The 22659-nt window shown below is 40.3% G+C and overlaps 1 protein-coding gene and 1 pseudogene across 4 annotated transcripts in view; one reads left to right on the forward strand and one right to left on the reverse strand.

Moving 5' to 3' along the window:
* The window catches only part of SMURF1 (SMAD specific E3 ubiquitin protein ligase 1), a 47671-nt gene that overhangs the window by 9711 nt on the left and 15301 nt on the right, over positions 1-22659 (reverse strand). For 2 of the 4 annotated variants that reach the window (XR_010744753.1, XM_066329805.1), the window contains exons 2-14: positions 11779-11817; positions 11272-11380; positions 10316-10449; positions 10133-10198; positions 9112-9187; positions 8548-8801; positions 7687-7771; positions 5715-5861; positions 4414-4618; positions 4019-4122; positions 2387-2501; positions 1266-1444; positions 297-434 (exon numbers count right to left, since the gene is read on the reverse strand). Coding sequence is in view for 3 of the 4 variants with exons in the window: in XM_066329805.1 (XP_066185902.1) it covers positions 297-434; positions 1266-1444; positions 2387-2501; positions 4019-4122; positions 4414-4618; positions 5715-5861; positions 7687-7771; positions 8548-8801; positions 9112-9187; positions 10133-10198; positions 10316-10449; positions 11272-11380; positions 11779-11817 (1651 nt within the window). In the remaining variant the exon portion in view is untranslated. The remainder of the gene's footprint in view (positions 1-296; positions 435-1265; positions 1445-2386; positions 2502-4018; positions 4123-4413; positions 4619-5714; positions 5862-7686; positions 7772-8547; positions 8802-9111; positions 9188-10132; positions 10199-10315; positions 10450-11271; positions 11381-11778; positions 11818-22659) is intronic. The other 2 variants (XM_066329807.1, XM_066329806.1) reach the window with 1 other exon arrangement.
* Positions 1-22659, forward strand: part of LOC136367941 (zinc finger matrin-type protein 2 pseudogene) — a 161659-nt pseudogene that overhangs the window by 6952 nt on the left and 132048 nt on the right.

Raw genomic sequence — 22659 nt, forward strand, 5'->3', positions numbered from 1 at the left:
CTTGTCAAATGCTCCTTTTACAGAGGACATTGTTTTAATACACACATTTTGTATTATGAACGAAATGCTTATACATTCCTTTTCCATCAACAATTAATTACTGCACCATCAACAGAAAAACCAAATTAACATTCAGAACTTCATCTTCCCAGGTCTTCCAGTGAAAACATTCATGTTTTTTATGACTCAGGAGTTCCCACTCAAAATACTTACTTCCTTAGTTTTGCTATATACAAAAATTCTGTTCACTACCCTCTTCCCACTACTTTCGCAGGACATATTTCTGTTTGCAATACCTGACATATTCCTTCTTGTTCTCTTCTGTTACTGGAATATTCCTGCCATTTGGTTTGAGCTCATGTTGTAAAATCCTCCCAAAGGCATTGTGTTCCACACAGAATGTATGGTCCAGGACTGGTGTGATATCGTTCTCTCTGCCAATGGACAGAGGGGAAACTCAGTATTTTTGGCATTTTGGTAACTCTCAGTGGTGATGCTAACAGTTATTTGAACACCCAGACAGTCTTCAGGCTAGTTACCATCTGCATTTCACACACTAGAGGAATATTGCCACCATCACAAATTTCTGTATGGTTCAGCGCATGTTGAAGAGCCTGATCAGATATGGGATAGTAATCTATTTCTAATGGAACGGAGGATACTGGATAAAACCCTATATACAGAAATACACACACATACACACACACACAAGTATAAATACACACATCCAGCAAGAATCTGATCTGCTGTCATGTGTCTGGGAAGCACAGAAGAGATCGTACATAAAGAACTTAATCATCAGTAACTTCTTTAAACAAAAAATTCAAAACAGCGTTTAGGAAAAGAAACTGAGATACTACAAAGCAGTACCATAGAGTCCCAAAACTACACTAAATGCTGGATCTTGTTCTGTAAGCACACAGAAGCCCAAATTACTTCCATTTATTTTCATTTTAATCAGAATTTCTTTTGAAGAAGGCTGTACTTCCCCTCAGATCTCTGTTGTGAGTTTGAATTGTGATACTGTGATGTTCTACCATACCCGTACAGCCTTTAATGGTTTAGTATCTACTTTATTGCAAAGAGTTTGCAATGAGAACTTTTCCTCCAGTACCTTTGATATATTAAGAATAGTTTAATGACTTTGTACAGACTGCCACCATAAAAATATTTTTGCAAACTCTTTGTCTAAAGCATCTCACTATTGCCAACAAACTCTACCCCATTTTCTCTACAGTGAGAGGATTGCTAAATTCAGTACTTACAAGATCCAGACTAAACTTTTGTGTAATTCTGGGTCAACAGATTCCAGATCGGAGAGCTGGATGGGCTTCCCCAGCAGCTGTTTGTAAAAGGGAACTGTGAACCCCCCGTTGATATAGTGTCCATGGAACACAGCCAAACCCATTATCCGACCAACAAAATGGAAATAAGACAAATGGTCCTGCAGGGAGAGAGGAGAATCAGGCTTGGGAAGACACTGACATCTTGTGGCACCCTCAGTGATTTGTTCAGTGTGAGTTACCTGCAGCCCTCTGGGCAAGAGCAGCCACCACTTTTCCTCACAGCAGAACCAAAACTAAAGCATTGAATGATTAAAACCCTCAAACAAGTCTCTGTGCATTACCTGATTAATAAATTTGATTTAAGTATCTAGACCTCTCCAAGGGAAAAACTTGGAAAAAGAAAATCCCTGTGAAACCTCCAAAATCCAAGAAGATGAGGATTCCCAACAAATTAGTTTATTCTTTGGTTAACCACCCAAATGTATCTACTCTTGAGGAAGCAGTGTGCTCGTTTCCTTCCTTTCTTTCATGTTCCTTTTAAACTAACTTTTGAAAGCTGAGGTGTAAGTCCTGTGGTTGACATTCTTCCAATCCACCTCCTTCATCTTCCAGTGCAAATGTCAGGAAATGTCATGTCAGGAAGAATTCCCTCTACTAATACAGAACTGCTGCTCCTTCTAGGGTCTGCATCATTACAAATCCTCCAGTAAGAGAAAAAGCAAGCACAGGAGCATAGTGAGAAAGGGCAAGCAAGGGATACATGCCTAAAAGTCATGGGGTGGCACTGCTGGGAATGTAATGCTGTGTGCACAACCACCTGTGCTCACAGTGAAGATGAATTTAATCTGTCTTGTCTTAGAATCACTGTGCAAAACAATCAGTACTGAGGAGTCTCAAAAAAGTCAGATATTTATCAAAGGCTATCATGCTTCTAATTTCTGAACAAAACCCCTCGCTTCTCACTGTATAAATATAAGACATTAACACCTTCCTATTCTGATTTACCATGCAGTTTAGACTCTTCTTGTGAAAGAACAGCAGTAAGAAACTGCAGAGGACATCTCTTAAAGTTGGAATATTGCTGAGAAATTAGTACTTACAGGATTGATAGAAGAGTCTGGATTGATTTGCAGCATGTAAATATTATCTGTGGAGTACTGGAAGAGCCCATAGTAGGGATTCAACATTTCATGGCACAATAAATACAACCACTCTCTGCCAACAACAAAAAAACAAAAACACAAACACCAAACCAATTTAGAAGAGTGCAACTTGCACTTAAGTTTTAGACAACATAATTATTGTGATTGATCAGTTATATGGAATGCTTATTTCGAAATCAGATCCTCTTGTGCTGCCCTCCATTTGTAGACCAAAAGGGTGTGATTAAAACCCCACAATGTCCTACTCTGTTCAGGGCAGACTTGGTTTAGTTTAGAACCACTGAAGGGATTAACATCGATTAGAGAAGCTACAGCAAGCTGTTAAGACAATGCCATCAACTAATTGAGTCTGAACAAACCACACTTCCAAAAAAATCCTGTCTTTGTACAGAGTTCAGCTATTTGGAGCTTACAAGACAGGCTTCTCTGCAACCTGTACAGTATAAGGAAATATTTTAAAAAATCTTAGTTAATTCTAATCAATCTTAGTTGATTAGAATCAGCTAAATTGCTGAGGGTCTTTAGGAAAGCTATTTTTCTGCCAGTCTGGTGACTGCTTTCAGCAGAGGCCAGAAGGGACAGAGACTAAATGCATTAAAAGGAGGGGTTGAGTAAATTCTCTCACATTGGTAACACACAAGTACAGGAGCAGAACTAAAACTATTTCTGACCTCCCAAATCACCATGACAAATAGCCCTTTGTTGTTAAATTTGGACACCCTTCGAGGCCCAAAATATTCAGAGAGAACTATCAATTGTAATGCTTAGAAGTGGAGGTGTACTGATCTGGAAGAGTCAGTTGCAACTAATGGGCAATTACGAAAGGCATCAGGGCAACAGGATGTCAACAGTGGAGACACCCAAGGTTGCCTTGGGTAAGGCAGCTCAGAATGTTCCAGCTTCTTTCCTTTGTCCAGGGATTGATCACTGAAAGACACCTAAGGGCAGCTTCTGTGGATTTGAGAAATTTCTCCGTGAATTTACACAACTCTAAACCACAAAGCTGAGCGATTTTCAGTGATGCTAAATCAGCTCCTGAATTTCAGATCTGATGTGACCCGCAGGGAATTATTGTCATTTCTAAGAGAGAGGCAAGTCCTCGCTAAAATTTTAGCTTTTGTTTAGGATTAGTTCATCTCCACTCCTGCTCCAACAGATCAGAGAATTCTCCTGAATCTCTGAATGAGATATAACAAAAGGGAACCCCTACTCTCCTGCAATCCCTTTGTGGGAAATCAGAGAGCTGTGTTTAATAAAACCATTCCTGTGATCTGGATCTGACTTCAGGGTCTATACACTCCCTGAGAGACCTCCCAATTTGAGCTGATCACACTTTCATATCTTACAGTGGGACAACTGTTAAATCACAAGCTTCCACTTACCAACCTACCATATAAAGAGTAAAGCTACAGCCACTGTCTATAAACAACTAAGAAATAATTAACATAAACCCCAAATAATTAACATATACCATTAACAGGTAACTTGAAAGGGGATGGTATCAACCATGGGGCACTTAAAGGGCAACTTTACATTTAAGAGGTGTCAAACCCTCCCCTCAGATCTCACCTTGCTACTCCTCCATAGTCCAGGCCTTCCTCTCCTCGGAATTTCACCATAAGCCTCTTTTTCAAGTCCTTTGGCCTCATCTTCATTATCTGACGATAGGATTCCTGTATGTGCATTTGTACAATTAGCTATATTATTTCCTTCCTATAATTAAGTCTATTAAGGTTTCTCTAATACCGAAATTAGGATTTCTGCACTTCTACAATAGATAGATTGTTACTGAACTACAGAAAATGTGACTCTGTTCCAGTGCTAATCTGAAGCAAATTTCAATGACAGCACAGTAATGTGGTGGGGGCCTGTGAAGCAAAGTTGTTATAAACACTGATCAGTTTTACTTAACTCTTCAGTGACAAAAACTGCTGTTAGCAGTAAAAGAAAAATCTACCACATACCTCAAATATTTCCTCTCTGGATACTTCAATACGACAGTGACCAGCCTGGGGTTGCTGAAGAGAGAGCTCATGTCTAAGAACTTTCAACTTTTGTACCAAGTCTCTTTCATATCTCTGTGCAGGCAACTCCTCACCCTCTTCCAATGATCCCTCATTTGGAGCTGGTAGAGGCTGCTGGCTGGGCTCTTTTAGCTGGCATTGATGGCTTGGAGAAGAAAAGGACAGTATTTATTCTGGACACATAACAATCAGGAATATGTAAAACAATGATGCAAGAAATGATTAAGCTTCTCCAAGAGGAACATGGAGTGAAATGTGTATTCAGCTGGATACCTCTGTACCATCATTACACTAAATTCGGGGATGTAAGGAACACAGATATTTAAAGAGTTTCAGCATTTGTGAACTGTTTTCATGTGGCAAAATGCTGTGGAAAGCTCTGAAGCATGATTGCTGATTGCTGACTGAGCAGTATAAAGTTTGTGTGGTATTCTCTCACATAAAGAGACCTTTCAAGAGTGCAACACGGAAAGAGATCTCTAATAGAACAAACAGCTTTATAAAGGGAATTGTCTAACAACTGCAACAGATTTTATTCTAGCTCCATGCAAAATGAGCCTGGGGATTCCTGACAGTAAAAATACTGCATCTGTTGTTGTTAAGAGAGAAATATATACTTGTCCCAAACAGTTGCAACTTCATACACTCATATCCTTATCCATCAGTGCTTTATTTGGGTTGTAGAGCAATTATTTTTTAGATACAGAAATTCCCCAGCTGTCTTCAAGCACACGAAAAAGTCTGGTCTTGGACACAAGCAGCACTGCCAGGCTGCTTCCAGGGCCAGCTCCACAACAGCTCAGCTGCCTTTCCATGATGCAGAGCTTGAGCTTACTAAATCCTGCTAAACCCAAACTGGCTGTGCACAGCACCCTTTGACCAGACTCCAGCTGGCTTTATACTCCCATTGTCTGGAGCTCAAGGGAGCATGAAGTTAGTCCAGATCCAGAACAGCCAGCACAGAGCTAGAACTGCTCATCCGGAGAGACATGAGCTGACTGCTGGGGAACCCCTGGCAGACTCTCTACCCCACACCCCAGCAATCCCAGAACTGTGCACAGCAGAGTAAAAACTCTTCTGAAGAGTCTCAGCAAAAAACTGAGACAAAACCAGCACTGAGAACCAGTGCTTGGACCCTGACTACAGTGCTGGCTGCATCTGTTCCCCAATTATCATTCAGGGTTTCAATCCTTCATGATTCCCAAACCTGACAGGAATTATTTATCAGGAAAAGCTCTTACTTCATGATGTGATGTAGTCGTGGATCTGTGAATTGTGTGGTTCTGTTGTTATGATCTACAAAATATATTCTTCCTGAAACTGTACTTCTGACTTCCCAGCCTGGAGGCAAAGGCCCCAGTTCGTCACAATTCACACTGTTAAGGTCTCTAAAGCAAAAAACAAACAAGATGTTAATGCACATCTGAAGTTAAGCAATCAAATACTAAGATCACTTCAAAAAATTAAAGTCACCTCTTGAATTAAGTTAAGGTTATAATCCTGACTATTTGACTGAAACACCACTAGAGTTAAGGCCATAGCAGCACATTCACTCACCCCTTTCATCCTGGATAAATTTCAGGTATCACTCTAAGTGCTGCTAAAGGCAGTCACTCACTTCCAGGCAGTGTCTGAATTCAATAAATAGAATTCATTTACACCTAAAAAGATTGAAAGTACCTAAGGCTCCAGCCACCTAACTGCGGAAAGCACCAAGAGTGGCAAGAAAAGGAAGGAAGGAAACCTGAAGACTATTTTTAGGGAAAAAACCTATTGTTAAGTAAAGTATTCTTTAGACATCTGGCATAGATTCAGGGTTGAAGACACCACTCTATGCAATTCCTCACCTAAATCTAACCATGCAACATTTGTGTAAATGAGCTAATTGAGAGGCTTTAGGAAGGTAGAAATGCTTTGTACACTGAAGGTGCCTTAGTGTCACAGTGAGGATAAACCAAGGGGACACACAGGCAGACAGACAAGCCCTTGTTAGGCTCCTTAAAGGAGATTATGGTTGGGACCATTTGCTGTGATCAGCTGTGCATCTGAAAGTTCTGCAGAGATCTGATTACAGCAAGTTCTAACCTACACCTCTGCCTCATGCCAAGGTTAGGTTTTTGCACCACAAGCTGGTAGCACAAAAGTCACTTTTAACTGAAATAGGTGTGACCTGTGACTCACCAGACACTGCTGTGTCCACTTCCATTGCTGCTCCTGAAACCCTGGATCAAGGATTCGGGGAGAGGAGCAGCAGCTTTCATTAGGGTGACCAGCATCACTTGAAGGATTTGGGCACACAAGCCTGACATGACTGACACAAACAACCACTGCCATTTCTTCTTCCAACAATAGCAGCTAATCTAAAATCAGCTATTTTCTCTTTCTCTCAGCTTTATTTTTCATTTCCTTCCATACACTGAGCTTTTATCACCACTTTTGCCTGCACTACTTTATATCATTTTTCTAATATCCTGTACCACATTCCTCTATTATCCAGGCAGTGCAGCAGCTGAGAGAGTTACAAACTTCACTCTTGAATCTGGTGTGCAGGTGGCCCATGAAACAGCTCAGATTCAGAGCTACTCAGGAAGAGCACCAGACCTTACTCACAAAGACCTGGATTAACTGCAGGTAAAGGTTTAAAGAGGCTTTACTAAATTAATCATGTGAAGGATTCAACTTTTCTAGCTGCAAATCACTGGCCTAAAGTATAAAAAAACCTCAAACATTTTCAAGTTTAAATATAACAAGTAATCCTTCCTTCAATTATACACAAGTATAATTGAGCACTAACAGAACAATAGTTACAAGTTGAATACTCAAGAAACAATTATTTTAAGAAAGAAGTCAGTTTTTTCTTCAATTTGCAGTCCAACCTGTTCTCATACAAAAAAAATTAAATGTGGGTAAGATTCAGAAATTTGTAGCTTCACCAAAAACATTTTAAGAAGAATTTGTCAATTCCTGAAGAGCTACATGTTTTTTTGCCTTTTGTTTTACATGATTCACAAATAAATAATTCTTTCTTTCAAAAAGTGTAATCCTTAACATTTGATGAAAAGGTAACTAGAAACATCCCAAACTATTCCTCTGCTGCGAGATCTCCCTTTAAATTCAGACAAACCACTTCATTGATTTTTGCTGTTATAAGTCCAACATCCTGCCACACAAATACGCACCAAACCCCTCTGACTTTTAACTATAAATATATACCTTGGTATCCTTGGGTCGTGCCACGTGCTCACTCCAGTCTGTGTGTGCAAAAAATAAACCTGTCCCTGTACCGTTGTTCTTTGCTCTATACAAAAGGAAGGAAGATTATTCTAAATTACAAATCTTAAATAGAAATCAAAATAAGCAATTTAAAGACATTTGAATATTTTCCTCCTAGAAGAAATGACTGGAGCCATCATACTGATCTCTTGCAGCATGGACTGTTTCATCCTTGACAAATTTACTCTGACTACATTTCAACATTTCATTCTTTTGAAACTCACAGATCCATGCACCAGCATGTTTTAGTTTGTATATTTATTGTCAGATTTTGAGACAACCCAAACCCCCAAACCAGATTTCTTTACTCCTAGATTTGGTGTGCTCTTTTCTGAATTTTTATATTCTCCTTAATCTCATCCTCTCTAATCTTCTGTATTATGGGTTTCTTTGTTGCTTTTATATATTTTCCTGATTTTTTTCTCAAATGTGGGCTCAAACCTACACAACATGCCAAGGGGGAAAGAAAAAATAGCATTACTGCTCCAATTTAAAGAGCTCTTTACATTCGTTCTCCCTAGATACACAGCCAAGATTAGCAGTGAATTTTCTGTAACAGCATCATACCACAATCTCATGTTTAATTTACCATCAACCCCTCAGTGTATCCTGGCGTAGCCAACTGCTAATTAGCCAATCTCAAACTCCCATCTGCACTTAGTTCCTTTTCCAAAACGCAGAATGAGATGCACGTGGACGCTGCTTGTTCCAACAGGCAAAACACCTCGACGGGGAGAAATTTTCGGTGACGTCTTTGGATGAACAAAACCCCTCTCAGTTTGCCAGCCGTGGGACACTCACCGTAGCCTTCAGGTAGCTCAGGTGACTGGTGGCCGTGGGGCCTGTTCTGAGGTGTCTGTACGTGGGCTCTGACCTCGGGGGTGCGGAGCCGCTGTGCCTGCAGCCGCTGGTCCTGGCTGGGAGACTCCAGGAAGCGGCAGCCGCCTCCTCCCGCCGCTCCCGTGGTGTCCGTGTACGGCGCCGGCTCCTCCATGAAGCAGCTCAGCGGCCGCCCCGGCCCCGAGTCCTCATAGACTGTCCTGAAAATGGGGAAACTTCAAGAGTTTCCATCACAAGAGAAGTGAATGCAGAAATAACTGTTTCTCTCTCTCCCCCACAGTTTCAAGTAGTGTCACTTTTAACCCAAGAGGTGCCATTTTCTTAAGGTTTTTATACCCGAATTTCTCAGCACTGGTAACAAAAAAAACCACAAGTCTTTCCAAGTTCAGTCTAATAACCTTCCTGCCTGATACACATTGCCAGAAAATATAGTAGTCACACTGATACTTAAGTTTCTAATGTTAGTTACAATCTTTCCACACATAAACCATTTTTCTAATTAGGTGAAAAGAAAACAATCCTTACCCTTCATTCTCCAAAAGTCCTCTGCAGTCTACTACAGAACCTCCTGTGCCTATTCTGTCCCGTGTCTGTAAACTGACTGAAAGAAGAAAACACAAACTCAAGTCAATAAAAGAAAAACTGCATTCTTAAAAACGGCAAAACCAAAAAACTTTCCACATTTATACCTAATATTAACCATGTATCATAATTAGGTTAAATATTAATGATTCATAATTAATATTATGCATAATTGTCTATTTTAATATCATTAAAATATTAATTATGCATAATTAATGGATAAAATATTACAGAAAGCCCTATCCTATCCACAAGAACACATCACTTACCAAAATGCTTTCTATTCTCTTAAAATTTTAGTAATTTTTTAAAAAGCAGAAGAGAAACCAGATGGTTATCTTCCCTCAAAACTTGAGTTTATTTCTGTAAATATCAAACATGTCAGGTTCCACATCAGGGTTTCATGAGGATCCAGAAAGGGAAGCTGGAAAAAAACTGCTCACCACTAGATGTCATCTTAGGGTGAGAATTTGGAGTTTGCCAAATATATTTATATATCCCTGAAAAGCTGGGGTTGGGTGGAGGCAGTAAAACGTGGGGTAAATTTGCTGTAAAATGAGCACGGCCCTGATGAAATTTTGAAATGGTTTGCATGAGTCAAAGGTATCAAACCAGCAACTTGTAAAATGCCTTTTAACTCCTCCAGATCCTTTTTTAACACCTAAGATCCCCTCTGCCTGTCACCTTGTCCAAATTCATCATTTCACAGTGACATTCACCCTTCCAGAGATGCAGTAGAAGCCTTGCCAGATGCATTCCCTGTTTCTAATGTTATTTCCCATCATCAACTGAGAGGAAATAAACTCCTGCATAGGAGTGTAATGAAAATTTTCAGGTTATGTAATTTAATCCCACTAAAATAAGATGAAACAGCACAGAACAGGCACAGAAGCAGTGACTAGAGGAGTTTTTTTCCCTGTAGATATTTACCAAGCAGATGGAATTTAGCTGGGATCATTCTTACCCACTATTTGGCCTCGGACAGCATCGGTGTCTGTGGGGTTGAGTTTGCATAGATCCAAACGCTGGTCTGCAAAGGAGAATTGGAAAAATCATCCCTGGGAAGGGCTGGGGGGGGAACACTATCCACTACTCAGGTACAAGGGATGGAGGGTTCTTGGTCACACCAGGGAGGAATTGCTCTTACATCCAGTATCTTTCAGCCTGCTGATGGCATTGGAGAGAAGTCGGACACACCCCAGGAAGCCAGCTCCCTGTTTCTTATGGATTTTTTTATGGTTCCATACACTGATGGTTATGGAATCTGTTTTCCCAACGTATCTAGAAAGATACATATTAAAAATGTAATTTTAGAAATAATAACCTCTTTTCACTCTACAGAACTGATGCTGTAATTGGTATAAATTCTGACACATTTTAGTACATCGGTCATGCCTCCTTATTACGAATACACAAGTGCTTATGCCCAAAATGCTGTTATTAATGAATTACTGCACAGTGATTTCACACAGCATGGGAAATTGATATTGCTGCAGCATGAATTTAACTACAGCCAGCCTCATTAAAAGCTAAACAACAAGTCGATTAACGTACAAAGCTCCAGAATTTATGGTTCTAATAATTTGAAAAAAATAAATCATTCCAAGAAGGACAATTTTCTGGAAAAGCTGGATGGCACTGCTCCAGGAGTGCTCACTAAGCCCTTGTGCTGTGTACCTGCCACACAAATATCTTCAAATTCAAACACCTAAAAGCAAAGTACCACTCCTTTATTAACAAGGATTTTTTTCTTGAATAAAAATCAGTCCCTGAGAGGGCAAGGTTAGATGGGATATTAGGAAGAAATTCTTCCCTGTGAGGGTGCTCAGGCCCTGGCACAGAGAAGCTGTGGCTGCTCCATCCCTGGAAGTGTCCAAGACCAGGTTGGGAGCAACCTTATCTAGTGGAAGGTGTCCCTCCTCATGGCAGGGGGCTGGAACTGGATGATTTTTAAGGTCCCTTCCAACCAAATTGTTCTGAGATTCTGTGACATATGACTCTTCTTGCCAACACAAAACGAAGCTGCAGTGCCAACCTTGCCCTGTTTATTCACTAGACACATCTCTGGAATACTGTTTACTTATGCCCTTACAACCAACTCACAGATCGTAATGCTGGTTCCATTTGGGGTCCAACGTGTTCTTCACAGTGTCAGTGGAATGGCACTGACCTGACCCATCCACAACTATTTTAGCAAATGGGTCAGGAAGTCCTGTGGAAAGGAAAAGGTGTTGTTAAACACAGTCCTTTGTTTTGCTGCTTCCAAGACAACACCATTAGAAGCTTCTCCTCAAGGAAAGGACAGTTGTCATTATCCTAGAAGTATTTTAGTAAATCCTGTGTTTGAGGTGGATGATCCTGGACACCTCAACACAGAGTTGTGAGCAGCAGCCTGCCTGTGGTTCCATCAGTCAGACTTTCAGCTGGAATTTGTGAGCCCTCAGTGTTTCCAACCCTGAAATCCACACAATCTACAACCCAGAGTAATGTGTATTCCTGCAGTAATGCAGTGCAAATGACACACACAGATGAGCCCCCACAGTAATGCACCATCTCCAAATAAATCTGATTAATCCAGAGCAGAAAGTTACACAATTAGGACATACTTACTGAAGAAATCTTTCTTTGCAAGATTCTTGGCACATAATACTGCAAAACAAAAAAAGCAGATAAAGAAATCTTAAAAACGTAAAAAAAAAGCTTTCTGGTAATCAGATCAGCTAAAACAATACCTGATCATAATTCATAAAAACCCACCTAAATATTAAATGTAACCATTGTTTTCTTTATCTGGGATTGGAATATTTACATATAAATTTGGCTTTATATTTGCTGCTTCAATTCTATTGTTATAACACACAGAAGATTTAATGAACATCCCTTTGCATTAAAACCTCCTAATTTTCTTTACTTCATGTTTACACAAATGCTAAATCAGATTTCTGTTGTTGTTTCAGAATCCATCCATTTTAGAACAAGGGATAAACATTTTTTGAACAAAGAACAGTTCTGGGATTCCTGAAAGAGACTCTTGACTAAGTCCCATCAAATGCAGTGCAACCTCCTGCTCCTTGCACACAAAGTGTGGATACATGGTGAAACAAAGCATGGCAGGAATTCTGCAACAGCAGAAGCAATCTGTAAATACACAAAGGTTTGGGGATAACTATGACAGGGCCACACTCAGAGAGAAATAAATATACTGAAAAAAAAAAAAAAATCTGCATCAAGATGTTTTCATTTGAAAAGGCTGCAAATGAGACATCGTTTCCCTCTCTCCAATTCACCAGCACAGCAGTTTAAGAAAAAATTAGATCAGGAAAATCGCATCAATCTCCATTTCTACCAGGTCTATTACCAGCTACAAGTCTAATTTTGCTTTTCCATAAGGACTGCTCAGTAGGATCTCAGCAATCCAAGTTGTTTAGTATCCATTAAACTCTTCCAACAGGCCAAGAAAAACAACTCCAAAGCCAAAGAGGAAAATATTAGAGCTCTAACTTATCTCAAACTAAGATCCAAGAAAGGAAGGTAACTATAAAAGACCTAATTACTGTTGAGGGAGTCTCTTTCCCCAGTGGAAAAAAAAAGAAATCTTTCAGCATGAGAATGAAGGCTCAGAAGATAATCAATGGCCAATTCCCCAGGTATGGACCATTTCCCCTTCTCATCTCCATCTCCCCTTCTTCCTGACTTACCCTCAGTCTCACTGCAATTCTATACTGGGGAAAGGGAGGGTGCAAAGGAACAAATATTTATTTATTTTTATATATTTCTACTAGAATTCCACCTCTCAGTTCCAGAGAAATATTCCCTACATAACACAGGCAGCAGAGAAAAAACTGCCTCACCTTACATGTCAAGCAAACAGACCAAAGAAATCCACTATGTAACCCAGAAGCTCATGGAAAAAAATACACAAATCCTCCCTCTCAGTAATAATCAAAGCAGCCACACCAGAGAAGTATTTTTAGAATGGATTAAAAATTACTTATTTCTTACACTGGCAAACTGTATAATCAGAGAAAGCTTCGCTTGTATTTGTTTTTTAAACAACTGACCAAAAAGAGAAGTGTACAGGACTATGGCAATTCAGTTTGAAACAACACAGGATTAGAGAATCACCATCCACTGCTCTGTGGAAGCACAACAGGGCAACCTTTAATTTCCTTTTCCTGTTCTGAATGTTTCAGAGGAAAAACTACTCAAGAAAGAGAGACTAAGTACAAGTAAAATCAGAACTTGAGCACGCTAGTACCAGCCAAAAGGAATTCTGAAGTTCCTGTGAGATTTTTAAAATCAAATAACTCTGCTTTGCCATCCCCAGTTATAAGAATAATTTATTGAGCTGGAGAAGGATGACATCTGTAACTTTCTGCATATGGTCTGTCCATATAATTATTACCTTTATTCTATATTTCAGGTGTGCTTTCGAAATAGCAGCATAAATTTCTACAGCTATTACTGAAGAATTATATTTTTCATTTAACTCTTTTCCTTCTGCCCCAGCCTTTCAGTCTACAGTAGATGAGCACAGCTGCCAATTTTCCACTCACAGCCTGTGAAACCCTCAATTTTCGATTGCAAAAATTATTACTCTTTCTTGTAAGAAAAATATTGGCACAAAAGCTAATAGCTGAAATAAACCTTTATGGAGCAATCTCCAGAATCAGGCTGCCCGAGATGGACCATTGGCTCTATTCCACTGTTTGCATGTTAAACCCACTAGAGCAAAAAATATTTGCAAGAGCTGTATCACTTAAAAGCCACAGATTTCTAAATTCCAGTAAAAAAACAGGTGGCAAAGGTCAGCAACAGGAGACTTGGATGTGAAACCGTGCCAGCAGCAGAGCAGACAGCCCCTCCCTGCTGTACAAAGCTGGGACTGTGCCACATTTCCTTCTCAAACACATCATCTCCAACACGAGAGGACCTCATGGCTGCTACTTCAAGCCCCAAATTCATGGACATGGGTAGGTTTAGCTACAAAGGCTTAAAAAGTTATTAATTTTATCCCTGGTTCAGAGGGGGTTTAGGAGAATGAGACAGACCCTAAGCTCTTTGCCCAGGCCATGCCCAAATCCCCTCTTTGCCCATTTTCCAAAGTGTTTTTTCTTTTAGTTTTTCTTTCTTTTAAACAAGAAAGGTTCTGGGCTCATCAGCAGGAGTGATCTCCCTGCATTTGTTGCAACATTACAAAAGGTACTAATTCTCCTGACTTGGGTATTTACATTTTGCCTCCTCAAAGTCAACCAACTTGTTTCAGCCTGACACAGGATTTGTTTATGCTCCGCTCAGGATTGTTGCACAGCTCTGAAGAACTTCTTTTTTTAATACAACGGATCCCAAACAACACCGAAACAATGTCTGTACATCTGGATTATAATATTTATAAAGGGATGAGAATGTTTTTTTAAGTACCTGACATTATTGAGATAATTTCAAAGGCCAAATTAGCCAGCTGGGTGAAGTGCTAGTGTGAAAGCATATTTGGCAGGAGGTGAAGAAAGGACGAGCCTTAGACAAAGTCAGCATTCACCCTGGGGATGTAACTTGAGTGAGCTGAGACGTTCTTCTGCCAGGCCCTGGTTGTCCACCCTGCCTCAAACAGAAATGAATCATCTGCTGTGGTTCAGGAGGTGCTGCAGGAGCAGGACGGGTGTAGTGAGGAGAGCACGGATGGCACCAGTGTCTGAACAACCCAGCTGAGAATTGCATCAGAAAGCTGCTAATTCACCCCGAGATGCCATCCTGGAGCAAGGGCAGCACTTGCAGGGAGGCACAGAGAAACAGGCCAGGAGAGGAACCATTTCAAACATTCCCAAGTAAACAGCCTGACTCTGCATCAGCACCAGATTTATTCCCATACACCACAGAATGTCTCGGCTTGGAAGGGGCCCATAAGGATCAGAGAGTCCAACCCCCAACACACCCCAGCCCATTGCTCACTGCTAAGATGTTACAAGTGTTTCCAGCTGCACAGTGTACAAACAACACAGTTTCCTGGGGGGGAAAAGTAAAGTAAATAAGGCAAGTGATGAAAATATTCCATAGGCCCAGCCTGTACCAATGCAAAACAGCAGGCAAATGTGCACCTGGGACTGCATTCATTCACACTTTGCAAGTTAAAGGTAAGAGCCTCCATGCTCAAATTAAGGACCTTTACATGTGGATATGATCTGAGCTAACCACGGCCTTCAATTTAGTATCCAAGTTAATTTTGAAGACAAGACAAGACAAACCAGCAGTACGTCCACATCTTCCCTAGGACAGGTGGGTGGGGGAGGCCACAGTGAACCATGGTGGCAAATATCCCCTTTCAGCCATCTCTGGCCTTCCCTTGGATACTCCAGGTTAATTATTTATGCTTGTACAAACAGGCAGCCAGATTCCAGGATACATTCGTTTTACTTTGTGACAGAAGATAAACACAGGCCAGCAGGCTGATGGCGTAGAAAGGACTACACTTAATATTTCCTTCTGTATAGGCCATCTTTAATCATAGAGATATGCAGCATAATCATTACAAGCATCACAGGCTGGTTGGTTTGTTCTAAGATAGAAGCAAAGAAGAACAATGAGGCTTTGGAATAGAAAGTAATAAAGATCTTGACATGAAATGAAACTGAAGTTACAGCACACAACTGGAAAATGAAAAAAGCTGCAAAGCAGGTCAAATTTGAGGCATCCAAGTAATGGGAATCACTCTGCTAATGCTTCAAGGTCTGCGTAGGTTTTGATTTGTGAACTTGGTAGCCTGTGTTGGAGGTGCCCCAGCAGGACAGTCCCCTCCCTGTATGTACCAGCTCACAGCCTGGTTTCCACAGCAGAAATCCCACCATTCTGAAAAACAGTTTTGGGAAGGCTGCATGGCAAAAACAATGTACATGAAGTGGAAAAAAGCCTCCCCCAAAAAAGGAGAAAAAAGCAAACATCAGCTATTCACCACATGCTGCTCCAACACCCCAAAGCTCCTGGCCCACAATTAAAATCTTTGCTGAATCTGTTATGTGCAATCATGTCTCATCCAAAAGAGTTCCGTGGATTTTGTGGAAAATGCTCTGAATACCACAAGCCATCCCTTCTGAAGTGCCCTGAGGAATGACTCTGCTTACAGTTGTCTACTCTGCACATAACCTTAAATGAGACTTCACTGCAGATAAGGTCTCATTTATTTCTACTACCAGACAACCTGGTGAAGGTTTTACATGTCTGGTTTTTTTAAGGATGACAATAATTTTTATGTGGTGGGGTACAAAAAATGGTTTTATGGGAAAGGAAGGATGGCTGAAGTGTGTAAAAATGCAGTTTCTCTACGGCTAGCCACATCACTGACTGAAATACACCACTTTATTCACAAATTGCTCTTTAAATTGTCACCACAAAGGCCAAGGTTTCTATTCTAGTCATTGTTTTGTTTGCTTTAGGAATACTTTTGGTCTTTCTCTTCGTCTGCAGGAGACTGAAATGCATAAATCCAGACTGCTTTAACTTCTCAGTAACCGAACCCGAACCACTGCAGCGCCTGCGAGCACAAAGAGATAAACAAACCCACAGCCTTCCCTTACATTTGCCAAATAAGCCAATTAGCTGTATGGAACTAATTTCATCCTGACATGCACCCTGAGTGGCCTTCACTAACGATCTCAGCATTGTGGTGCCAATGAGATTTGCAATCTGAGACACAATCCAACCAAAAACCCCCGAGACCCCTCCGACTTCAGGCCCTGCATTCATGCCCTGACACTGGAAGGCTCTGCTTGAACTCATGCTAAACCAGACCCTGACTACCAGATTAAAGCAAGGCTTCATTATATAAAACCCTCCATTCTCAAAGAGTCGCTAGAGTTGATACACGAACCCTTTTTGTGGCCCTTTTGTGTAGGCTGCAGTAAAAATCAAAGCCTCTTTTCAAGGCATGATCTCCTCGTGGGTTGGAACTTGGCTTCGTGTAGCCAGTTGCAAACACTAGACAACTTTGAAGAGATCTTCAAAAAACCACACACCCAGAAAAAGCCATTTTTATTAGTCCATTAACATGTCATTAAAGTATCTACTTAGCCAGGAATAAAAATTCCATCCTACCTGAGTGAGAAGAAACCAGTCACAAATGAGAGGCAGTTCTCCTACTGCAAACAAAACCAAGTTGAGAAAACACAAGAGCTTCATCTCCATTTCTAAGAATTACTCAAACTGAAAAATTCTCCAACAATAAGTCTTCACATACAACCAGCAAGGGCTGACCTAGCCCTCAATAATACAAATCATTGAAAAACCCAGCACAGGACTATTGGAAGAACAAGACTTATTAAATTCCCTGTTAACTGAGACTCTGTGCAGCACAAGACCAGTAAAGCAAGATTAAAAATTAACTGACTGAGACGGAAAACTTGTAGAAACACTGAAGAGTTATGGAATCAGCTGAAGAACTCTGCAGGAATAAAAAAGGGAGATCAATAGGAAGCTGCATTAATTCTGATGTACAGAATCTCAGAAAGGCACACAAATCAGAGGTTGGAATAAGCTTATCAATTATTCCTCATACCAACTTTTCTCTCTCTTCTTCCCCCTCTGCTCACCTCTAACAAATACCTGAGATAAAGGTTACTTCAGATTAAATCTTCCATTAAATCCCAGCTATTGCCTCAGTTTTCTTATGACTTTGCAATGCCTCCCTCTAATCCAGGCCAAGAGCCTTGTCATACCCTCGACACAGTTCCCCATTTCCTAGACAGCCATATCGAGTATCCCCAAATGTTTGAGTCTTACAGACACATCCTCAGCTCTGAAAGTAGAAGCTGCCCATGGGGTTTATCTGTCCCATGTGCCACTCAAATTGTACTTCCATTGGTGCTGCTTCTTTTAAAGTTTATTTTTTAGGGCAAACCTTTCATAGACTGCTTTTCACTACCTCCAGCTAATTGCTCTTCTTGGCCCTGCAGTGGCTCAGTGGCAGCCAGAGATGCTGGGGCAAGAGTGAGACTCTAACTGGTGACACCTCCTCTGTCACCAAGATGCCCTTGAAGCTCTGTCTTTCCTCACATCCCTTCCACCTTCTCTTTGCTGACTGTCTCCAAACATGTCCAGAGCACAACCAGTTTCTGTGAGAACTGGAATTTAAGAGCTCAGTCAGTTATTCCTGTCACCATTTTACAGCCATTCCCAAGAACACCCCATCTATTACACAGCTTCACCAGGAAATATGTTAAGAGAACACAATGTAATTTATACCCACTGTATGGTTTCTAAAACTCAGTCCTCCACCCCCACCAACACATCTCCCAGGATCACAGCCAAGTAGGACAATAATTTTGTAAGGAGAGATTTCCCAAATTCAGTCAAGTTTTTGCTTTGTTAAAGTGCCCCAAATGTCTCCTGATTCCCTGAAAACAAAGGATACACTCAGGCTTCAGCTACAGCATCAGCTTCTGTATACTTACACTAGTAAGATACAGTAATATCTGTAAAAACCTCAGAATTGCTGTTAAAACCACACAGAATAATATGCTGTTCTGAGGGCAAATACAACCTCTTAGCTGAGAGCTAAACAAAACAATTTCAATGCAAAAAAATCCTGCTGGAAATACAAAATGAACTTTTCATTTACTCCACACTTCACTGTGCAAGTTACAGTTACTGAGATCAACACAGCTCTGGAATTCTTCCCTTATTCAATCTTTTGCATCTCCAACCACATGCACTTGCATTGAATAATTCATATTTCCAAGCAAGTGGTGTCTATCCAGACAGACTTATCTGCACACCTTGCACATTCTTGTGCTCACACTTCGGATCAGACACAACGTGAGCTGTGTCACATCGTCACCAAAATAAAGCTAAAAACACACCAGGAAACTATGTGGCTCAATTCTCTTAAACTGCATTAAAACTAAGGACTAAATCCATACTGAAATCTCAATACTTTGCTTTTACAGTTACCCAAGCATCACAAAAGCATCTGGAAAAAAATTCCTAAAGCATGAAAAACATGTTCCTCCACCCACATGCACTCATAACTCAGATTCCAAACTGAATTTTACTCAGATCGCCAAAAATATTTTGTACTTTTAACACCACAGAGGTCTCAAAGCACCTTTTTCAAATCCCTAAAAATGTCAGCACCTAAGGGGACCCTGTTCTCATCCCAACACTGCTCACAACAGTTCCCAGGCAGAGCTGGGGATTGAGCTCAAACCCAGCCATAATCTCAGAGTCTTGATAACAAAAGGTCCTTTCTAGAAATCCTGTCCAAAGGTTCAGATGTAGGAATTTGTTTCTCTGGAAAATGTCTCTGAAAACAACAATAAATTAAAAATCAAATATAGAAAATAAACCCTGAATGCTTTAGCTATTGCTGAGGTATAAATGAGGTAGGAAATAGCTGACACTCCTGTAGCGGAGACCAGCGCCTGTGCTCAGTCAGCATTTCAGGGAGGTGTGTTTCATTTAACGTGTCTCTGATCTTCACTTTCATAAGTTCAAGGTATAAAGCCTTCAACGCCTTATTTTCATTACCAAAAAGAAGCCTAGAAGGACTCTCCTGTGCAGCTGATCATTTGCTTACTAATTCAGTACATAAAAGGCTTTTCCAATAAATATTACATCCATTATAAAACACAGAAATTTAGATTCACCTTCTTCCCAGATATTCTCTCCGGGGCTACCCAGACCACGACAACTGCAGGTTTTATAAGCAGTTTGTGAGATTCAAGTTACGAGTATGTTTCTGTACTGACAGCAGCTTTTTTTCCCCCCCACAAAACCCCATCCAATTAACGGACTGGGAGCTTTTACAAGGCATTCATTTCCTAACTCCGTAAGGAAAACCGGCACAACTGCTCTCTGCTGCTTTACAACGGAGGAGAAAGCGCAGAACGTGAGACCTAAACCAGAAGCAACACATTTGCGGGTACTTAACTGAGCACTACAATTAGTAGAATGCACAAATACTCGCACCAATTAAACCAGACCCAGCCTTGGGGTCCTGTCCATGTCAGGAACACACAACACACAACTTTGGTATTTTCTAAGCCAGGACTATCTCCGGCTCAATATATAAATATTGCCTCGTCTCAGAATAGCTACTTTCAATGAAGAAAGGAGTGTGACCTGCTGCAGCAGAACACGTGAAACCTGTGAAAGAAGAAACCTTGGTAGAGAAAATCTTGGCAAAGTTTGAGTAGATACAGCCAAGCAACGGTTCAATAGAAACACTGAATTTTTGTCGAACGCCAAAAGGTCTACAACTTCCAAGCTAAAACGAAGCAGATTTCTCAGTTTGAAACATAAAACATATGTTTTGTATCTCCAAAGACTGGCTGGTATTTACATTCCTTCACATACAGGTAGTGTCAGTATTTCAACAAAGTAATTTGAATGTTAAGCACTATTGTAAAGGAGGAAAAAAATGTAATTCAACACATTCTCAATCTCAATTTAAAACTGAGATTTGTTTTTCCAGACAAAACCAGTATTTGACTTCTTTGATATCTTACTGCAATTAAATAAGGTATAAAATCAACTTTACAAGAACAAAAATTTCCAATTTGGGTATTTTAATAAACAGTACAAAATTAATGTCTGGTTTTCATCAAGTGCTAAGTAGATTGCTCAAAAGTAAGAACATTATTATTCAAAAAATGAATGGCGTTAAGTTATGTGTAAGTTGTAAACTATGTAAACTATTAGTCCATCCCACGAGGCTTAAATGTATCAGTAAAAGAGATGTAGTTAAACAATCCACATGGAACGTTGCCTTAGTGCTCAATGTACAGCTTTGGCTCTGGACTGCCCAACTCAGCGTTAAAATGAAGCTTCCTTGTGAACCAAGAGCAGGAAGCTGGCAAGGGAATCACTTCAGTGACCCAGGAAGCTGCTGATGTTGAGATTAACTTCCAGCAAAATGAAGGTGGGAAAAAGAATTCCCGTTTTAAAATCATTGAAAATATACTGTGGCAAAATTGGTTGGTTAATTTTTAGAAGTTCATCAAGGCAAGTATAAAAACACTGATGACCACTTGTGGTCACAATGTTCGAGAATCCACGTTTCTTCATTCAGATTGAAACATTGAATGAAAAATTTTCACTACAGAAATTCCACAGGAAAAATTTGGCCTATAGGCTACTATGTACACAGAAAGAAGAAACCTCCAAACACTACACTGGGCCTAACTGATTTCTGTATAACCCAGGCTCATTTTCCATTTCTTTAATAACTGGAAATCTTGTAACAAGCAATAGCTCAGAATCTATTGCAAAGAATAACATTTACCAAGCACCTCTTCTGGCACTACTAACTGCAGTAACTGCTAGCAGGACAAATTCCAGCAGGTACTCGATGACTTTTCAAGAGGTACAGTCAATACCCCAAATTTTTTTGCAAGTAAATGAAAAGCATTTTTTCTTTCAAGTAAGGCATCAGCACTGTATCACAGCTTTACCACCACATACCTCAGGTTTACAAATGCCTCAGAAACTTTCCTGATTTCCAGCACATCTCACTGTTTTCCATGCTTGGATTTTAACTGAGGTATGCCGAGTGCTTTTTTGGCATGTTTGGATAGAAACATAAAAAGCCTCAAGTCCTGTCATGTAAAGCTTTTCAAAGCCATGGGCCTTGCTGCCAAAGAAACTTTTTCATGCTCTTACAGCTTCTGCCTCCCTTATTCTCAGACCTGGTGCTTGCTTTGCAGTCAGGATGGTAACAAACACATGAGATGGAGCAGCTCTTTCTGAACTGACCCAGAGCAAGTGCTGACTTAAAAATCAGGGCAGTGAAAGTCCATATTCAGTGAAGAGTTAAGGGAGCACAAAAGCCCAGAGCCATGAGTTCATTTTGTTCTAGGCTACTTAGAGAGGGGCCAGCCAAAAACTGAACCAGCTGGAATTCATTCCCAAGTACTTCTTTCTTCCCAGAGCTCCCTGGGCTGTCGTTATCAACCTGAGGATAACAAACACATGGATCATCAAGATGGAGTTGGTGCTGGAAAGAAGTGGCAGAGCCTAATGGCCCATAATAAATGAAGTCTTGATCCTAACTTGGATCTTAGTGCTGAGGTATAAATGCTTTTAATGTCTTAGAGGGAAAACTGCCCACACTTAGATGGAATTAAACATTCCACTGACTTCTCTTCTTGATGGTTTCCTTGTTACCAGCTCTTGCACACATCTATATTTGTCTTCATTACCATTCCATATTCAAATTATATCCATCAGATTCCAGACGATTCAAGAGACGTGTGCAAAAAAATGGGAAAAACGACACCTTGACCACCCAGGTAAAATTTTAAAAAAGTATTCAGGCTGATTAAGGTTTGTAGCATTTTTGTAGCATTTGATTAAGCTACAAATTACTTAACTTCCTATACAAAAGCTAAAATAAAGTTGCAAAGTTTAAAAACAGTAAGAAAAAAGAAAAATTGCCTTCACCTAAATTAAATTCTTGGCATCCTTTCTCATTTTGCATCAGGTACATTTAGCTGTTTTACAATA

Source organism: Sylvia atricapilla, chromosome 15, assembly GCF_009819655.1.
Source record: "Sylvia atricapilla isolate bSylAtr1 chromosome 15, bSylAtr1.pri, whole genome shotgun sequence".
In the NCBI taxonomy this organism is placed as follows: domain Eukaryota; kingdom Metazoa; phylum Chordata; class Aves; order Passeriformes; family Sylviidae; genus Sylvia; species Sylvia atricapilla.